A 20,105-nucleotide genomic window follows, 5' to 3' on the forward strand; every position below is an offset into this window, starting at 1 on the left:
ACTGGGAGGGAATTTGCGTGCGAGCGCCCTGTCGGTGCGGCGCCAGGTGCTGTGTGCACTGGGGTTCTTTGCTACCGGCGGCTTTCTACCTGCCGTTAGTAACGAGGTGCACGTCGGCAGCGCACAGCCGATGGTGAGAAAATGCGTGCGGCAGGTGTTGGAGGCAATCTGCAAAGTTAGCGCGCAGAAGGGGTAGGCTCCCGCGGTGACCTCTGTGCCACATAAATAAAACAGGCTTATGCTGGCAAAGCACACCATTTTCCCCAGTAAATCGTCCTTCGTGGTCGTCTTCTGTTTCCAGAGAAAAAAACAAAACAGACAACCACACATCACATACTGCAACACATCACCTTTTGGCATTTTTGTCATCGATCGAAAGAGCCGAGCAACACAGACTTCCAGAAGTTGTCTTCGTCGATTTCGTACCAAGTGCTTCTTGCAAGTTCGCTTGGTAGGCATGTAGCCATCACTGAATTCGTTGAAATGTTTCTGCACACTTAGGTCAACCGCAAAGTAGCCTGATTTCAGACACCGCGTAAAAAATAATAACACGGCGTGGAATCGGCTGCTTTCGTGTAAAGCGGCTTGACGTTTTACCACTTTCAGCGCAACCCCGCGGCAGCAAAAGTTACCCACCAGCAAATTTAAAAGTAGATCTTCGAATGCTTTTTGTTTTTGCTTAATATTTTCAAACTTTAAACACAATGTTTTGGCAAAATAAAATATTAGTTACTTTTATCGCCATGTATTTAAGTCTTTTTACACAAATTTAGCAGACGGCCCCTCGCCGTGCAAATAAATGCTCTCGGGGCGCCGCCCTGCTGTAATTGGCTGATTCCTCGTTGCGTGAAGCGGTGAAGTCTCATCGTTTCGTCATTTTTACGTCACTGTGAATACCTTTCGTCAGAATTTGTGACAGTTGCGGAATACGGCCCCTGGTCTATGAATTCGTTTCCGATAGCGCGAGAGAATCACAGCGGTGCCGCGCACGCGCAGAAGTGGTGCATTTTTTGTACCTTAAAAACTGTTACGGGCCTCAATGTACACTGCTGCCCAATATACAATGTCCCCCTGTCTTTAACATGTCCCGCTCTTTGTGTTTTATTTGATCTATGAGAAAAGTCTTCTAACACAAATATAATATTTTGAGTTTTTTTTTTCTGTAGCGAATTTAATTCATGAGAGGGGTAATGTGCTGAAATAATTTCTCATAACTTTTGTGCACTTATTTCTTAATGACGCACCTCACTCTGACGACGCTTCCAGATGATGTCGCTGGCACTTGGTTTATGTCCTTTTTCCAGCCTTGCCTTCACTACCCATGTCAATTCACCTTCGGAACAGTGTTGCGCCCCATCGTACGGAGGGCCTGAAAATGTGACTCACAGATGAAGAAGAAACGTAATGCACAACTGCAAAGATACAAGCGCTACGAAGCTTTGATTCAGTATTGGATTTCGTACTGGTGCTTTTGCTAAAAACGAACTTGGAAGTCGGCGATGCGTTAATGGAGAGAGCATAGCGGAGACTCATAACGGATTCCACACATGGAGGAGACCTGACACAAGACTCTGTTGTCTTGTGTCGCTTCTCCTCCCTGTGTTTTGCCCCTCGCTGGCTGTTGTTATATTTGCGCTATGAACTAACTAGCTCAGATTCAGATTATCCTGTATATCGGATTATCCGAGGCTGGCTGCGCAAGTACAGCGACCCTACCTGCTCATACCCTTCTCACTGCGCATGCGCAGCAGACATCCGGTAATCCGCTATACGTGTCCACTATGCTAAAGCTGTATTTGTACACCACTCCAGGGCGGAAGTTAAATGAGAGATGAGCACTATTTATTGTAGAATCCGCAAAAAAAGGAACACCCAAGTGTTTTGAAAGGGTTGCGCATTCTTAACTTCGAAGCGTTTTCAAGGATAAAGCCTAGCGTAAGCTTCGCTTCAAGCTTTTCGCATATTTGAGAGGAAACTATCGGCTCACAGGAGTTCCACTAATGCCTGTATTCCACGAATAGGCGCACCCCGCGCCTTTGAGCAGTCGCGCATCTGCCGTGTCAAGAGGGCATGCCCGTATTTACTTGCGCCTCCTAGTGGCCCACGCCAACGGTGGCGTCCACAGCAGCGCAACAGCGGCAGGTCGTCGATCTACGCAAGAGCCAGACCGGGAAGTTGCCGGTATGCGGTCCTTTAATTTGTGCACACCGGCGAGCCGCATGACGCTTCCGCCCAATGCGCGGTGCCGTCGCTCGCGTCTTTCCATTTTAGCGTTCCGGTAGACATCCAGCAATGCTATACACCTGTTACCAGCACTTCCACGCGATCGCATGCCACGCGGGCGAGGTGGGAGATAAAGATCAATCTTTAGCGACGTCTGCAAGATTCCAGCGATATATCTAAATTGACTTTATTGGATGTGTGATTCGGTGGCACGTTTAGTCTAAAAAATGAGCTGTGCTAAATATTTCGCGTCCGAGAAATCGGTCAGCAATTTATGTATTGTAAATATGTGGGGCCAGAAGAATCGCGTGTTGAGCTTCAGATATTCGTGCAAATCTTTGTAATGTTTACAGGTCCATGTAAAATGTCCCAGACATATGGCTTTATCAACTGTGAGGTATATCTCGATTGGTCGCAGTCATGCGCAACTGCTTCTAAATTATTTGGCATGGTAGTGGTTACCTTTGGTGCCCATTTTTTGAAAGTTTCTTGAGAGTTCTAAATTCAGCGCGGCTGAAACCAGGGATGATTCTGTACGTCTTCAACCGCCGATCGCGCTTGTTGCTATTGCACCACCGAATTGTTCAGTAGTTTGGGCCGCTAGCCAGTCCACTAAGCAGTTTCTTTTGTTAGCCTGTCATTGAGTTCCTGAACATCGGACTGCCGTTATCACTACGTGGCAATATGATACTTCGTGCATTTCGGCCTGGTAGCGATAGAGGTTTGCAAAATGGATGTTTACAGGCGTTTATTTACAATCTGCTTTTTTCAGCTAACTTAGCGATTTCTACAGACAAATCCTTCCACGCACTCAGTTGATCTCTAAAAATGTAGCTTTTTCCATTACTACGTCACGGTTGGAAGCTTTTTCCTTCGAACAAAATAATTATCAGCATTGTAATCGCTTCGAACTAAAAATTCTTTATTCGTCCATGCATAACTTTTCGCAAAAACAAAAAAACACATGAAAAGAAATCACATGCTCTTCAAAGCCTACACTCCATAACATTGAAGCCTGAAGATAATGCTTTCTGGCCAGCATGCTTTACCTATTTGTGTGTATACGCAGGTTTGCCAGCTGATATTTAAGACCCGGGTGCATGGTTTCTTTTCTTTATAGATCAGGCGCAACGCCTTCACGGGTCCCATATCACGAAACGTCGTATATCTTCTGTCCGCAGTAGGCTTCTTGGTACTCCTTTGTATCTGCAGTACACAGTGGTCACAAGGATCGCTAAAGTGCTGCCATTGCTCAGGGGCTGAACACTCATCTCAAGCAATAGAAGGTCAGAATTTTTAAATCACACTTCCTAATTATGCAGCAGACTTCAAAGTTTTAATGGACAGCAGCCGTAAACATCAACCGCTTGAAAAAACAAAACAAAATCGGTTAAAACTCAAAATGCCGATAACAATAAATGCCATGCTAGGCGCGGACCGATTAAGCCAAAAATCTTCCCTCTCCTTTCTTTCAAAGACAATTAAATGCATCAGCACGAACTAAGAAAAGATAAACTCACAACACGTCGATTTCGCAGGGTGTTCTTGCGCATTCGCTATGCTCAGTGGCTCTTGGCCGAGCTGTTATTCCCGGCAATCGCACAAAAGATGGTAATGGAATCTTGCAGTGTTATTCCCTAGAAACCGACGACAGTTACGCTGTCCTTCTTCTATATTCCGACAGGCAGGCCCCGTTCCAAACGGCGGCCGCATCACGGCTTCAAAGGCAGAAAGTTTAGCTCCAACGGACATATGGCCCTGCTGCCAGCTGTCTAACACATATAATGTAACCAGCAACAAAAACGGGGATACAAGAAGTACAGAGGGCAGCGCTGTCCTGTTTACTTCTTGTGTTCCGTTGCTGGTTGCATTACGCTGCGGGGCTGGACTCACACCCAGTAGCACACATCGTTACCCTGGCGGCAGCCGTATCTAGGCACCAACTCTACGGCTGTGGACCTGAGTTCTAGTGGGTCGTAGAGCGGTGGTCGTACAGCCACTGGTACTTCGCGCCCACTACTAGCCCCGCGTACCCGCAAAAAAACATGCCGCTTTAATTCCTTCAGCGTGGAGGGTTGACTCAGCAGTCGCGCCTGAAAGACCCTTTTGCTATCTTCGTTGCGACATTTCAGTTTTGCAATTCAATGTTTTACTTGGAGGAATGTAAGTGTTATCAGTGGAAAAAGAAGACTGAATTAGCCAAGCGATTATCTCAAGGAATACCGCGAATCCGGCACCTGTTCGAAGATATTTTAAAGGTTCTGCAAATATTGTCACATCAAAGTCGGCTTAAAAGATGGAAAAGAGGTCACTGGTATTCCTGACCATTTCTAATCGAAGTGCTATGTCTGCTTTAAGAGGCATCATCACAATGAATGCAGGCATGCTCGTAGAACTGCTTTGTTTTGTCCCGAGCTTGCAACAATGAAATCGCAACAGCATTTTCGACGAGTAGTTGTGTCTGTATACATTACACAGTATTCTTTCAGTCGCAGCTTCATAAGTGCCGCACCCGGGCCCCACGGAGGAAAACATCACACATACCTTACCAAAAATATCTTACTCGTTACACAATTCTGCAGAGCTCACTGCACGGCCCCCGCTCCTCTAAAGATGACGGATTGGTCTCTTGCGGAGCCATTGGGCAGCCTAGGCCTCGCTTATGACCCGACACCTTCTGGTAACACGAGGTACCACAACTACTGGCCAAGTGGTTATTTCTGCGAGGATATGTCTGCACTAAGGGTTCTGCACGACAGTAAACTATTTCCATGACCTTATATGAGACAATCTATAACTGCGCATGGTGAAATACACGGTGAGGATAAGTTTAGCAAAACCATCCACAAGGCCTGCATGCCTCTCAAGAGGTCTGATGGATCTTTCGGAGAGCAGTTCCGCTGCATGGGCGTCGTGCCGCCACGATGCTGTGACATTCCGTGTGTGGATGATGGAGCAGTGGATGATGAGGTGGTGGTAGTTTGTGTGGCCGACGAGGCATGCCCTGTTGTGCGTTGCAAGTTAAATGGTTGTTGCATGGAATTGTTGATAGATACGGGGTCAAAGGTGACATTGCTTAAGGAGAGCAGTTTTAACACGCTTCGAAGGAAGGGGGACCGCGAGGTGTTGGAAGCGTCTGGTGGCATGGCAACCAAATTTGTAGGCATAACGGGGGATCCTCTTGGCATAAGTGGACTCTACCGGTTACACTTCTCTCTCGGCGGAATTGCATTGGAGCACCCCTGCTACGTATGCCCGGACACGGTGTCTCTGCCAAACGGAGTGTCAGGTATATTAGGGCAGGATTTTTTGAGAAAAGGGAAGGTAGTAGTCTCATTCTCTGAGGAAGAGGTTAATGCGGGCGGCTCAAAAGTTCCGTTTTTGAACAGGAGAGGGGCTGAGATTCGCATTACCGATATTGACACCCGTCAAACAGTGGGATCATTGGAGAAGGTATATTCGCGGGTTGCCGTCCGGCTGGTCGAGGAGGCGGTCGTCCTTCCTTGGTCGGAGCACATTTTGTACGCGTTTGTGCCTTCAGATGTAGAGAGCGGCGCCGTGGGAGTGCTTGAGCCGGTCGACTCTCTCAGCAATGGCCTGAAGGCAGCCGCGTGCCTCGTGACAGTTAATGACGCCCACAGAGTGCCCCTACGGGTGGTTAACTGTAGCCAGCAGCCACTGAGCCTTCCCAAGAACAAAACATTGGCTTTCTTCACCTCTGCGATAGAGCAACGTGAGCCCACCGATACGGTACTCGCAACTGTAGAGCATGCTAGTCCTTCGGCTGCTCCAAAGGTGTTGTTCAATCTTTCTCACGTAAAATCCAGGGAGAGGGAGGCTCTGGCTGGTTTGCTGAACGACTACTCGGAGGTATTCGCCGCGTCCAACCTGGATTTGGGCTGCTGTGGCGTTATAAAGCACAGGATAGAAACCGGCACTTCATCGCCCGTTTACCAGCGTGCGTACAGGATTCCTTACTCCCAACGTGAGGAGATGGAGCGGCAGGTGCAGGACCTGATTGATCGCGGCATTGTCGAACACTCAAAGTCACCCTGGGGAGCACCAGCACTATTGGTGGAAAAGCCAGATGGCTCGTATCGATTGGTAGTGGACTACCGCAAACTAAATGCTGTAACTCGCATCGATCCATACCCCATCCCCAATATACAGGAGACGCTTTCTCAGCTGGGCTCTGCCAGGTACTTCACGGTAGTGGACATGGCGGCGGGATTCTGGCAGATAGCAATGGATCCGGCAGATGCCGAGAAAACGGCATTCAACACGCCCTCAGGGCACTATGAATGGAAAAGAATGCCGATGGGTCTGGCCAACAGCCCTGCTGTCTGGCAGAGAACCGCTGATGTTATCCTGGCAGGTCTTCTGGGGAGGCTGTGCTTCGTGTATATGGATGACATTATCATATACAGTGACAGTTTTGAGAACCATTTGCGCGATATTGAGCAGGTTTTGGTGCGACTAAGAGGAGCGGGTCTCAAGCTGAAGCCCTCTAAGTGCCAATTCCTCAAAAACGAGGTGAAATACCTCGGGCACGTTGTTTCAGCTGACGGCGTGCGACCGGACCCTGAGAAACTAAGGTGTGTCTCAGATTTTCTATCCCCGACTAGCGTCCGCCAGGTCCGGCAGTTTCTCGGCCTGATCGGTTCTACCGAAGGCACATAGAGGAGTTCGCCAAGCTCGCTAAGCCGCTCACCGCCTTAACAGCCAAAAATGTCGCCTTTCGCTGGGACGAAAACGCGGAGAATGCTTTTGGGGCCCTGAAAAGGAAGCTAATGAGTGCACCGCTGTTGCGCCACCCGGATTTTAATTTGCCCTTCGTTATGGCCACAGATGCGTCAAAGTTCGCAGTTGGTGCCGTGCTCTCTCAGGTTATCGAGGGCAAAGAACATCCCGTTGCTTTTGCTAGCCGACAGCTGAGCCCCACAGAGCAAAAGTACGGAGCTACGGAAAGGGAGTGCCTCGCCGTTGTCTGGGCAGTAAAGCACTTCAGATGCTACCTTTTACGGCCGCAAATTCAAGCTAGTCACAGACTGCCATCCTCTGAAATGGGTGATGAGTGTCAGAGACCCTAGCTCGCGACTCGCTAGATGGAACCTACACCTGCAGGAATACTGCTTTGAAGTTGAGCACAAGTCAGGAAAGACGCATCTGAATGCTGATGCACTCAGCGCCACAGCTGCCGTGGCAGCTATAGATGAGTTTGTCCCCGTAGTCGACCCGCCGAATTACGCACAGAACAGTGCAAAGATCCGGACCTGAAGCGAATAATCTAAAGCTTAGAGGACGCACCGTCTCACCCCGAACAGCTAGGTTATTTCATTGGCAAAGACGGCACCCTGTGTCGGCGCACGAGGCCAACCAGGAAAGGGAGACCAGAGAAAACCGCTTGGGAGAGAGTCGTCATACCTCGGTCGTGGACAGAAAGGGTTCTTCGCGCGTTTCACGATGCGCCATGCGCCGGTCATTTTGGCGTAGCGAAGACACGCAGGCGTGTGGAGCGTTTGTACTTTTGGAGTGGCATGCGACAGGATGTTAGAGACTACTGTGCGAAGTGTCATTCCTGTCTCGAAAGAAAAACACCCAAGGGACGAAGACCAGCTCCAATTCAGCCGTTCCCTGAGGTTTCGGCTCCCTTCGAGCGGACAGGTATGGACATAATGGGCCCATTGCCCACGACCACTTCCGGAAACAAGTACGTTTTAGTATTTGTCGATCACCTTTCAAAATACGCGGAAGCGGTAGCACTCCCAGATCAGAAGGCAGACACGGTTGCAAGAGCATTTGTCGAACAGATCGTGCTCCGACATGGACCCCCGAGGCAACTCTTGACAGATCGGGGAACGAACTTCGTGTCGCAGCTAATGAGGAGAGTTTGCGAGCTGCTTAAGATCGCTAAGAAGCAGACAACACCGTACCATCCGGCTTGCAACGGCGCGGTGGAGCGACTGAACCAAACCGTGGCCGGGTTCCTGTCGCATTTTGTTTCGCGCGACCAGCGGGACTGGGACTTGTGGCTCCCGTATGCAATGTTTGCCTACAATTCCGCAGCACACGAGAGCACGGGCGAATCGCCATTCTTTCTTCTCTACGGCCGAGACCCGGACCAGCCTAGTGAAGTGCCAGAGGGCCCCCGTCGTGTCCCATACGCTTCACTGGACGACTATAAGGTTGAGCTAGAATCGCGCTTGCAAGTGGCGAGGGACATCGCAAAGGAGTCCTTAAAGAAAGCGGCGAAGCGCAGGAAGGAGGTGCACGATCGCAGTGCTAGAGACGCGCCGTTTGATGTGGGGGACAGCGTGTACATTGAAAACTGCCAAAGGCGGATTGGGCTAGCTCGTAAGTTCCAGACGAAGTGGAGAGGACCGTGCGAGGTTGTCGAGAAGCTTTCTCCGGTAAACTTCAGAGTCCGAGACGTGAACCGGCGTTTGATAAGGATACACGCAAATCGCCTCAAGTTGGCACCGGTTCAGTATTCACGAAATGAGGAAAGGGAAAGCGCGGATTTTGATGGGGACAGAAGTGAAGCGGAGCGCGCAGATAGTTCGCAAGAAACGCCCTCTCCTGCATTTGTTCGGCAGGCGCCCGAGGTGACGGCCGGAATGCCACCGGATTTACTTCATGCATTGCTAGAAGAAGAAGCGCGCGAGGTTGCCGCGCAGATAACGCCAGGAGAGGCTCCTGCCACGAGCCCTCGCGAGTCCCAAAGCAGACAAAGGGGCACAGACTTACTTAGTATGACTCATGAAGGCCGATATCCGCTGCGAAATCGGAAAGCTAAGTCGGACTAATGGCGTAAACAGAGCGGAGTTGTGAACTGGTTAGAATTGTGTAATGCCGCAGCTCATAACATTGCTATGTGCTTATGTGTTAAGTTATCGGAGTTGGTAGTTAAACCTTTCTGTCATTAAGTAACACCTGCACAGGAGAGCATGCGGAGCGCATGCAGAACCTGCCCTACTTCCTTTCGTTATCTATATTTTTGTCTGTGCCGTGATCGTGCTAGAAGTGGGAGCTCCTTTGTAACTGTGGTAAATTTATTTCGTCCAGTTTGGACTAGAAAGGAGAGGCTTGGGTGCTGAGTTTCATGTTTATCTGTAAAAGAAGATCAGTGCTGCCCCTGGAGACGCCAGTATTGACAGCGGAGGCATTGGTCTTGTGCAGTGGTGTTGAGTGCAGCGAAAAGTGTTTTGTCGGACGCACTGTGCGAGGCGATTCAGAAAGACAAGGGGAGCTGCGTGGACTCAAATGTTCGGAGAACATTCTTCTGGAGGGTGAGCGAGTGTGACATTCCGTGTGTGCTACGAGGATCCACGTTCGACGGCGCGGCGTAGACGGAGACCCGTGACAGCGGCATCATCAATTACCCAGCCATGCTCTTTGAGTGACGACCAGAAAAACCGGACCTGCCGCCGCCCCGGGGAAACAGGCTTTATCCTCCCCAATTTCCGGGCACATTCCAGGACAAGGGAGCTGTCAGCGGGCCAGAGCGCGCCGTACCACAGCCGACGCTATGCGCTACCGCGAAGACAACATTCTTTCCCTCCCCCCCTTTGTCGTGGGCTATCGCCGGGAAGGCACCCACAGCTTCCCAGAAGGGCCGTGACGGACACCTGTCAGACAGACAGGCAGTACTCGCCAAGAATGTGGAAAGACAGGCGCTAGTGAATTAGCTCCGAAGAGAGAGCCTGTGTATACTCTCACTTGAGAAAGAGTGGTGGCGTTTTTGTTGTTTATTTAGTTTGTATTGTTAACAGACTCTGGGTTCGAGGCTAAGCCCAACCCAAGGGGTGGTGCCCATCTCGCATGTTATTTTGGATTGGAGAATTGATGCTTTGGGCGGGCCACTGGAAATGACCGCCCTTAGTCCTTTGTTAATCAAGTGCTTAAAAGCACATGTAAACGGATGCAGTCCAGTCTGAGCTGGGGCTCCATGCTTAGCATGTAATGTGATGCTACTTAGGCACTAACCTGCCAGGTCGATGAGTAAAGTAGTGCAAAGTTTGTTCTTTTGTAAATTCAGTTCTGCTTTTTCCAGTTTAACTCTCTGTATATGTACGTTGTAAAATTATGCTCTGCTGTCATCATCTACAAGCTCGCCTCCTGTTCATCTTCCAAGCCGAACGACACTAGAGGAAGGGTTTGTGAACCATCCTCGAAGAAACGGACGACTATTGAAATTCTACTGCATACACGCTCAGGACGACATCGTTCGCCAAGAGGGCCTTCAGCGCCGAAGCCCGTCGGCGTGCAGCTTCTGCCAGCAACCGCTCGAGCCCAACTCCGGAGCCACTCCATCGCCCCCATGAAGTCGTCGGCACGTAAGCTCGGACGCCCCAGCCTCTGATGTATAATCTTAATCATGTGTAATTATTGAATATACCTGTTTGTTTAAACTGAGCCATACGGTGTCTCTTTGCCTCTCCGTCCCGTGTGGACCTGCGCATTATGGGGGTCATCACAATGCCTTCTAATGACATGACGTACCGCAAGTATTTTCCGGATGTTTTCGCAAAGGAACTTTCTGCAACGGGCCACACAATCTATGCTGCCACTTTGACGGCTGCCGTACTGGTAGCTTTATTGCCACCTGATGCTCTCAAACAGAACACCTTTATGGCAGATCCGCAGCTGCTTCAGTTGTGTAGTGCGGTTCCCATTGGTTTACTAACACAAAACGTTCATGGTATGGTTTTTGTAATGCATGCTTATTTTCCCAAGACCCGAAATCATAGATGTAGAAGCTGCACGCAGACCTTCAGAGGCTGAGTGCAAGCAATAGAGCACTGTGCTTCTAGACCGTTGCCCCGTGCTTACCATTTCGATCACAGAAGGCGTGAAATTGGATGAGTTCTCTATTGTGCAAGATTTCGCCTTTCATTTCCCAGCTGTTATGAAGAGCCACCGAGAACTACTGCGAAAGTTGGACACTCTGTGTCACCTCTTGCTGGTCAAAAAAGCTGCATCGTCACGCTGAATTCCTCAAATTGGTTTTCTGTCTATGAGGCTGTTTTCTATGTTTTGGAGCGTGGTTGTCTTTTTTCTTTCTCAGGAGGCATGGCGCCACCATAAAAAGATCAACAAGCTCAAAGCGCTTGGCTAAACTCCAGAGTCTGAGAAAAAAGTTCTTGCGAGAACGGACAGGTTGTGTGTATCTGGGACGCCTAGCTCGTTACTCGAAGTTATCAAGAAGCTTCAGGCATCAAGCATGCCTCCTTGCTAGACAAGTGTTCTCAAACATAGGCTGAAAGCTACGGAAGCATCGACAACCTTATGAACATGGCAGGCGTAAGAATGAAGCTGGGAGTATCTCTAGCAGCAATCTTCAGAAAATTCCAGAAATACAAGCGGTCAAGACATTCTAGAGGATCATCTCTCACGCCATGAAATTCGCTAAGACTCTTTGCAGACACATCTGTGAAGCGCCCGTTCCCCGGGTTTCCTACGTTGCAGTAGCGATACATAAACAGTGGATGGTTGGGACTGGAGCCACAAGCAGGGTGTTACCAAAGGTGTCATCGGAACTTCAACGGAAAGGTGTCGTCCGTTAACTTCGGAACTACTCGTAGGGTGATTGCGTAGAAAGGAAGGGGTCTTGAAAGTGGAGGAATGAGTAAGCGGAAAATGGTTATCGTTTCAACCATGTGAAGAGCGGTTGCTGTGAAAGAGGAAGGTAAAACGCGTGCGATGGATGCTTAACCGTAGGGTGGCTGTCACGGGAAGCCCCTTCCGGATGGTAACCACGGAGGGTATGGCAAGAGCGCAACCATGCGCAAACGGCGTGGTGTTGCCGTAGAACGAGGAGCGTACGGCGAAAGTGAAAGTTGTCAGCCGGAGTGTGGGTGCCACGGGAATCATCAGAACAGTTGGTGCATTTGAAGGAACCGGCAGAGTATGGCGAGAGCGGGGGAATGTGGCGTGGTCCGTGTGCAGTGGCTGGTGCGAAATACCGCTGGAGGAAAGGCGACGAGAGGCGATGGCGCCGCGCGCATGGAACGGAAATTATCTACATCAGTATATACGCAAGCACCTGTGACTGAATTTCGCTTTACACAGTGATAACCACCCTTTTAATTTCTTCATGCCGTTTAACCCTTCTAGTGCTATTATAGCACGAATCTGGGTACTACAATGACAAGCCTAATTTGACCTTAACCACTGCGCCACACAGGTGACAGGTGCGTGTATGTTTGGTTACCTGCAGAAATCAATAATAATCCTGCAGAGCTGTTGGCGGAATTCAAGCAGCATGAAGAAATCTTCAGGCATTTAGGCAAGGACGAATTAATCCCATACCTAGAGTTCCATGCCTACGCATCCTCAGCTTCAACGAGAAGCAAGAAGGAAGCCCTACCCACACCTTACACCTTCTCGATATGACCACAGCGCAGATCCTTTGGACGACTGCAAAGGACTCCAGTAAATATCAGAGACCAAAGGAGGCTTCAGGCTGGTTCAGGAGCTAGACATCAGCAGTATCACAGATGCCTCCTCTTATCAACTGCTCAATCCTAGATTGCTAGGCCAGGTTTACATTCTTATTCGCTGAGTTGAGAAGCAAGAATTCGTTATAATGCCATACACATCTACTCAGAGTCTCCTCGCCCCTAGAACTCAGTAGCACAGCCAAGGAACCAATGCAAGACCCCCTTGCCAGTCATTTGAACGCCTGACACTCGACAGCGCCGGACGACCTCTGCTGCTGCACCTCGGCTATTATCTATTCGCAGGCCGCCACATCCCCTAACAGCACTATGAACAATTATCAAAGCCCATTTACTACTCGCACTCATTTTCCCAGTCTACCACACTGCACGAAGAAAAGTGAAAACGAAGGCTTTGGGTCCAGTCCGGAGTAAATTGCTGCAAGCCCGCCACACGAGCGCTGCTCACTACCCAGACCGCAAAGCCGCCACCAACAGCGCTATCGACCGAGCACTATAGGTACAGTCGCCCACAGCATCCATCCCACCACGCCACGTTGAAACCGGAGGAAGCATTCGTATTGTTGGAGAATAAATGCTTGTGAAAGGGCTAGTTGGTTGGAGACTCGCCATTCTATCAGCCCTCTAAATAAGAGTACCTACATCATCACAGGCTTCAAGCCAAATATAGAAAGAACTACAAGGGTCTCATACCCCATACGCGCCAAGATTTCTAAGACACTACGCCATCACCTCACCCAAGCTCGGTCTAGTATGAATCTCCAGCCATGAATCACTTCCTGGGAACCAGCGTGCTCACGCATTCGCCCGCGCAGGCACCACCAGGGCACCATTAACCGTCGTCAACTGCAGACCGTCTCCAGAGCCAGTATCGAGACAGTATGCAAGTCTTCTCCAGCATTTACAACTGGGAAGGCAGAGATATTCACCACCGCACAAACGAATGATGCGAGACGAGGCTGTCCTCTGGCGACCGCTAGACACCACTAAATATATTCATTCGAGCTTCATACCCAAAAGGCACTACACTCTACACTCTGACATATGCCCGAATTTTAATAAATACTCTTCCGTATAACATATCACTCGGACGTGCCAACTCAACCCGGCTGTCCCCTCATTCCCAAAAGCCATTCCCTCCAAATACACAACGGTGATGCCCAAGTGAGACCTTGATGGCAAGCGCATTGTATGGTACCGGGCAATAGGATACACGGCAGCCGCTGCAGGAGTGCGTTACTGAAAGCCCTTTTCGGATAGGGGAAACTTTTTATTGAAGAAAATATATGTTTTACATCATCAACATTGGATGGAGCTCGCGTTTGAGTTTCAGTGTTGCCACTAGTACACGCAAAGCTCTCTCGACGACCCTCCAGTATTTTGGAGGTTGAATTCATGCGATTGTTCTGCATTTTCCCGAGCATCATTGAACATTTTGCAGCAGCATTTTTTAAATTGGGCCCGGCCAACAGAAAGGAGTGTGCAGGCATCACTGATGAAAGTCGAAGTGTTTATTTAGTTAGTGTAAGCAACTGTGGATAACGCTTGCATGAATGAGAATAATAAAATAGGTGCCGTTTGCTTCCGCATTATCTTTGGACGCACTGTGATAATTTTGTCACCGATAAACGCTAAATTTAGTATTAGCAGAAAAATACCGATTTATGCAAGTGAACCTAAAAACATATCTGCGATATTCCTCAAATAAAAACGGCATACTGTTCGCGTCATATTTATGTTGGATACTATTATAATTTGTGTACATAGTCTAAAAGCTTGGACATTACCATTACTCAGAGAGTCGAGAAGAGCGCAAAGAAAAAAGCTAAGCTTGCAAGAACGCATATCGCTGCTGGCAACCAAACTTGGATATAAATATGATTAAGATATACATACGTGGAACGTAGCAATTCTTAAGGGCGATGTTTTCTCTAAATAATGGAAAGAGCACTATCATATCGTTGCGTCTTAATGCCCGTCCCCGATGATAAGAATATCATTTCCTTTATTATAACTCCAGTGGAGTCACAGTTTAACAGCCCGCTCTTTTCCTACTGTATTAAGATCATCAAATGCCATTTTATTTGTGGAACTCTTACATCAGCCTAGCAATGTAGCATAAAAAGCGAATTAAGGCTTTAAGTGTGCCGTAATTTGCATTGTCTAAAAACCCGTTAGCAGCCTTATTCTTAGTGACTAGCTCTAAGATCGGGTAAATCCCCCTGTTTATTCACTGTGCCTAAATCCGAATTCTTCATGTTTTATGCAATCGGTTATGTGGAACATAATTCTCTGGTTTTTACCCCAAGATTTAAGCCTAGGTTTTCGCTAGTTTGCATTATTGCCTCCGTTTCATTTCGTGCTGTTTTTGATTTCCAAGGACCAACAAGCCGACACGATTGCTTCACTCGTTAGGCAGTAAAATACTGTTTCATGTTTTGTAGCAATATCTACATTACGGTATCATTGCGAGCCTTCAGGGTGGCTGCGCTGCCACCCTGTGGCTGCGCTGCCACGCTGCCACGTGGTTGGTCACGTGGTGCGGAGCAGCCGCAGGCGGCGCGGCGCCGTGGCTGATCCCATGGTTCGTCACATGGTCGGTCACGTAATCAAGCTCCACTCTGCCAGCTGTAGCTATCGCGTCACTCCAGGTTTAACCATGGCTCAACCGCCGCCAATTTTTGTACTTTAGGCTGCCTGCCGGTGACGATATTGGGCCCAGCGAAGGAGTGAGCTTCATACGACCGCATGAAATTAATCGAAGCTGTAAAATATAAATTATTTTGATGCAGAACAAATTTTCCCAGGTTATACACTGTTAGCAAAGTTATCTTATTATCGTCCAGGATTTCTTAAAATTCTGGTATTAAAAGGTTCTGTCATACAACAAGCGGTAATGTTGTGTAAGTCCAATCTTTTATCTAATAACTTCTGTAATAAGGGAGTAATTACTCATCGGCATACACTCCAGCGCAAGCATACCGCTACAAAGGAAACCTGCGGAGCTTTTTCAGGAACTTTGCAGTTAAAGAAAAATTCGTCCTTGCTCTGGGTTCGAACCCGGGGCCACCGCTTGACCAGAGCAGTCAGTCTACCAAATGAGCTAACCTGGACGGCAAGGTTGCGGTAGGGCGATAGCGAATTGACCAGTAACTTGCAGTGGGTACAGAGTTTGTCAAATGTTTCAGGGGTACTGTGCTTCGGTGGATGCCAATGAGTAATTACTCCCTTATACAAATCTACTCCACCTTGGGGGATTTGCCTAAAGCATTTCATTTACTCTATTTTGGTTCACTCTTTCACCGCTGTGTTTTTATTCTCATCTTCCGTTATTCCTGGTATGTTGATTTCATTGTGCATTGTTGCTATTAACATCAGTACTTTTTTTGGAACTGAAGCTCATCGTCTGTAATGCTGTAGCACTATGACCTCGCAGACATGCACCACCTTTATTCTCTCCGTATGTAAACTATTAACAACAATCACTCGATGTCATACTAGACTTGTATAAGTATTTCGAAATGCATTTCTTACTTTCATGAATACCTGAGTCATTTAAAACCGCGGTACAGTCAACCTGTAGGTTGACGGGACCATTGCCAAACTGTGTCGACAGATACTTGTTCCGCCCCCCTCCTTTCTTTAAAGAAAAATAAAACTTGAATTGAACTTGAATCGAGATGTGAAATGCGAAAAGAGATGAAAACGGAGATAAGCATTGCTTTTGAGCCCGGCGCGACGACAGGTGAACATCGCGTGCTAAATGAAAGTTGCGGGGGTTCTACCTATCTCTTCTGTCACAGACTGAAAGCAAATTATTAATTGTGGTAGGGTTGGGTCTCTCCTTAAAATGATGGATATTCTGCTCATGACGCATTTATTTTTGCTCGTTAAAAAAACCACTACATTTCTGAACTCTAGTCGTTATAATCAAGTTAGTAATGAGGAACACTGAATGGAGTGCACCTTGAACTGGTTTTTGAATCTCCAATGTGAGCCATGTTAAACAACAATACAATTCTAGGAACCCATTAATGGAAGTTCTTAGTCATCTGGTTATCGAGCTTTAGAGTTTCTTGTTTTTGCTTCTTTTGCAATAGACAAGCTGTCCGCTAGCATACATATGGCCAATACGAGCGTTGATGAAAATACTGCTTTAGTCTGTATTGTGGCAAATGATGACATTTCAATAATTTTGAGGTGAGACCTTACCTCAAACTATGACCTTTTTCTCTCAATGGCCTACAACTTGATTTTCCTCCCACAGAAGGATGAAATACAGACCCGTTAAAAAGAGTTTAAATAAATAATCGTAAGATAATCGTAAGACTTTGTGATTAGCACGTTGATAGTACGTCGAGCGACGTATCTTTCTGCTCGTATATTTCTGCAGCAATTAGGAGTTCGGCGACCGTAGTGTGATAGCGTTAAAGGCCTCGTTATTCGGAAAATCCAGCGTCGGCGTTGTCCGCATCGTGAGCGAAAAATAGTTTGGTGTAGTAGAGTGGTCCACATGACCACCCGAAGGAGAAGAAACACAGGTGGGCCACTTAGGTCAGGTGACTTTGTGGAGTCATCATAACCTGCCCACCGTATTGTGAGCCAACGGTCAACCGTAGCAAGTGGATGTTAAATTAATTACTGATCGTGAGAGGTCGCTCGGTAAGAGCAACTTTGGTTGCTCAAGACCCACCGGTGGCAGCGCCTGCCATCGCAGGGCAGAGGGGCATAACTTAAGCGTGGCATCATCGCGGAAGGAATCGCGTGAGTACTCGTAGGGTCCAATGAATTCAAATTTGAGAATGACCAATTCCGCATATACGGGCATTTACCCGTTAACGCTGTCACGTCATACTCTTAAAGAGGAGCTTAAATGTCCCCTCCAATTTTTGTAGAATTTCTACAAGATAAGTGATTCGTACCTGAATGTAGTGAATGTGTGATTATTATCGAACATTGCCATCTGTGTCTTAGAGCCTGATGCATATGACCTGTGGGATCCAACACAAGAATTCTCCCGTTTCCTTTTTTTTTGCAGTTTCTACGTACACAAAGCGAACAAGGTTTCTGGTTCAAAGAAATCAAAGCACAAGTGGCTCATGGTTCTCAACCAACGATACTTCTGAACTACCGGAAGACGCCACTTCGGACTCGTCGCTAGACGGTCCACTGCCAGTCGCTTTTCAAAGGACCCTGAAAGCGTATCCTGTTGTCCCGACCACCAGCGTCCGAATAGTGCTCATCGTTGCCTACTACAGATCAGGATCGTCATTCTTCGGCGAACTCCTTTCTTCGGGTCCGAAGACCTACTTCCACTTCGAACCCCTGCAGCCATTCACCCGAGCGGGTGGCATCCGACCGGGCAGACAACGGCTCGCCTTCGCGCTTCTTGACGAGCTCGTTCGATGCCGGATGTACAATGCGCCTTTGTTCACGCTCTGGCAGGAGAACCGTTCAGAATACAAGCACAACCGGTTCCTGGCGGACGTATGTAAGTGGGGACCATCGTGCTCATCCCCAGACCACATCAGCGCTCTGTGCTCAAGGGCAGAAACTCAAGTTTTCAAGTTCACACGGCTCTCCATCGCACAGGTATTTGTGATAGTGTTTTATACTCAGAACACGGGCCACGACAGAGCTTTAGAAGGTGCACAAGAAGGTCAAGAAGGAATTATGTAGCAATTGTATAACTTAAGTAATAATCTCATCTGCCTAATTACGGGTCTTGAGCAAAGGATAGAATGAAATGATGCGGCTGATGCTAAGATACCGAATGACAGGACTCTGGCTCACAGAATGAGTTCGATCTATTGGTATTGTGACAAATTCACGGCCGATCATTCAGTGTGACCTGACAAATCGGCATCAGCAGAAGTATCAGCAGTCATGCCTCCGCGTGCGCGTCGCTCTTTCTACGATTTGCTTCCAATTCGGCTGATCGCACCGCTGATCAGTGGCATATTGTTCCTCTCGTTGCCTCTTTCGCCTTAAGCGCTGCACATCGGGGCGATGAGCACGCCGGCTTGTGGGAACGTCTTCTCTAGCCGAAGCCTTCAAGGCAAGCTCAAGGTTGAACAAACGCAGCAAGGGCCACTAGAAGCTGAGTTTGCGCACAACGTGGACAGGCTGATCCAACGAACAGATCCTGCTCGCGCACCCGTTAGCCCCAGTAGTTCCCTGCAGCACTACCAAAGCTGCGAATAGTGCAGATGCGACGTTCTGACGCTGCGGAATGTAATGCCAGCATAAAATAGGCATACGGGCCGATGCGGTAGCATGCTATAAAGTGCGCACGCGCCAAACGCTATTTGATATCGAGCCTTAACGTACGCCCGCGTTACGTACGTAATTTACCGAGTTCAGCGTCTGCGACTCTTGCGTGCTCTAAAACATTGTTTCAAAAATGGCAGCCTCCTTCGAAGCACGACGTCTCCTCAGAATGAATTCGTCGCTGTTACCGTCATTTTCAGAATGTTCTCTGGCCAAATATCGGGACCGCACTTGCGCTTCGTCTTACCGCGCCTACGAGAAAAATATGAGCGATGACCTTGCTTTAGTTTCTATTTAAAGTGCCAATTCTGCCGCTTCTAGTCATAAAGAGCAGTGTCGGTTTGCATACAAAAATGCTTTACGTTCTCACGGCTAGATGGCGCTTCCAGGATGAGCGTTTTGTTGCGTCTCCGTTTGCTTACGCTGAGCTAAAGGTTCGAACGGGACAAATGGCGTAACGTCCCTGACGCATGCGCTTATGGTAAGTAGACAGCGTCGATTTATACTCTTTCCTAACCCTATCCCCTTACGCCGCCAGCAGATGACACGTAGAGTGCTAGGCGCGCAGAAACTCGGTTAACGGGCTCTCCTGATCGGCTGAAGAGGTCTGTGCCTTGCTCTGCCTTTGGTAGTGCCGCAAATTAGTTATGGCGCGCTTTGGTAGTGGCCTCACACGGACGCCTCACCCCAGCGTCGTTGGCCAAACGGACGCATAATGCCGTTTGCATTTAAATCAAAAGAAGGAAATGCGCGTGAGCCTGATAGATTCACCTTTAAGCAGCGCGAATCACAGGACGTAGAGGAAGAAACACAAGGCGACACGAGCGCTAATTTTTTTTTCAGCGGTCACCACCGCTGGGTTATGAAGGTCATAGGTTACAGAAGGAAAAGAACCCATTGTAAAGAAATATGGTTAACGCGAACAGAAACCGGGGGAGTTGGAATGAATTCATCGTTAAGCAGCGCGAAACGCAAGACGTATAGGAAGAAACACGAGACGACACGAGCGCTAATTTTTTTTTTTTTATGAGCGGTCACTACCGCTGGGTTATGAAGGTCATAGTGATGAGATTGCTGGTCACTGGCCAAAGTCAAAAGATGAAAAGACGTTTCGGGAGCACTACGGCTTTCTTGTTCACTATGAAGCAATCG

At 48.3% G+C, this 20,105-nt stretch overlaps 1 protein-coding gene across 1 annotated transcript in view; it reads left to right on the plus strand.

Annotated features, from left to right (window-relative positions):
- The window catches only part of LOC144119926 (uncharacterized), a 102,744-nt gene that overhangs the window by 70,807 nt on the left and 11,832 nt on the right, over positions 1 to 20,105 (plus strand). The window contains exon 12 of the mRNA XM_077652428.1: positions 17,722 to 18,275. Coding sequence (XP_077508554.1) covers positions 17,722 to 18,275 — 554 coding nt within the window. The remainder of the gene's footprint in view (positions 1 to 17,721; positions 18,276 to 20,105) is intronic.

Source organism: Amblyomma americanum, chromosome 2, assembly GCF_052857255.1.
Source record: "Amblyomma americanum isolate KBUSLIRL-KWMA chromosome 2, ASM5285725v1, whole genome shotgun sequence".
Lineage (NCBI taxonomy): Eukaryota > Metazoa > Arthropoda > Arachnida > Ixodida > Ixodidae > Amblyomma > Amblyomma americanum.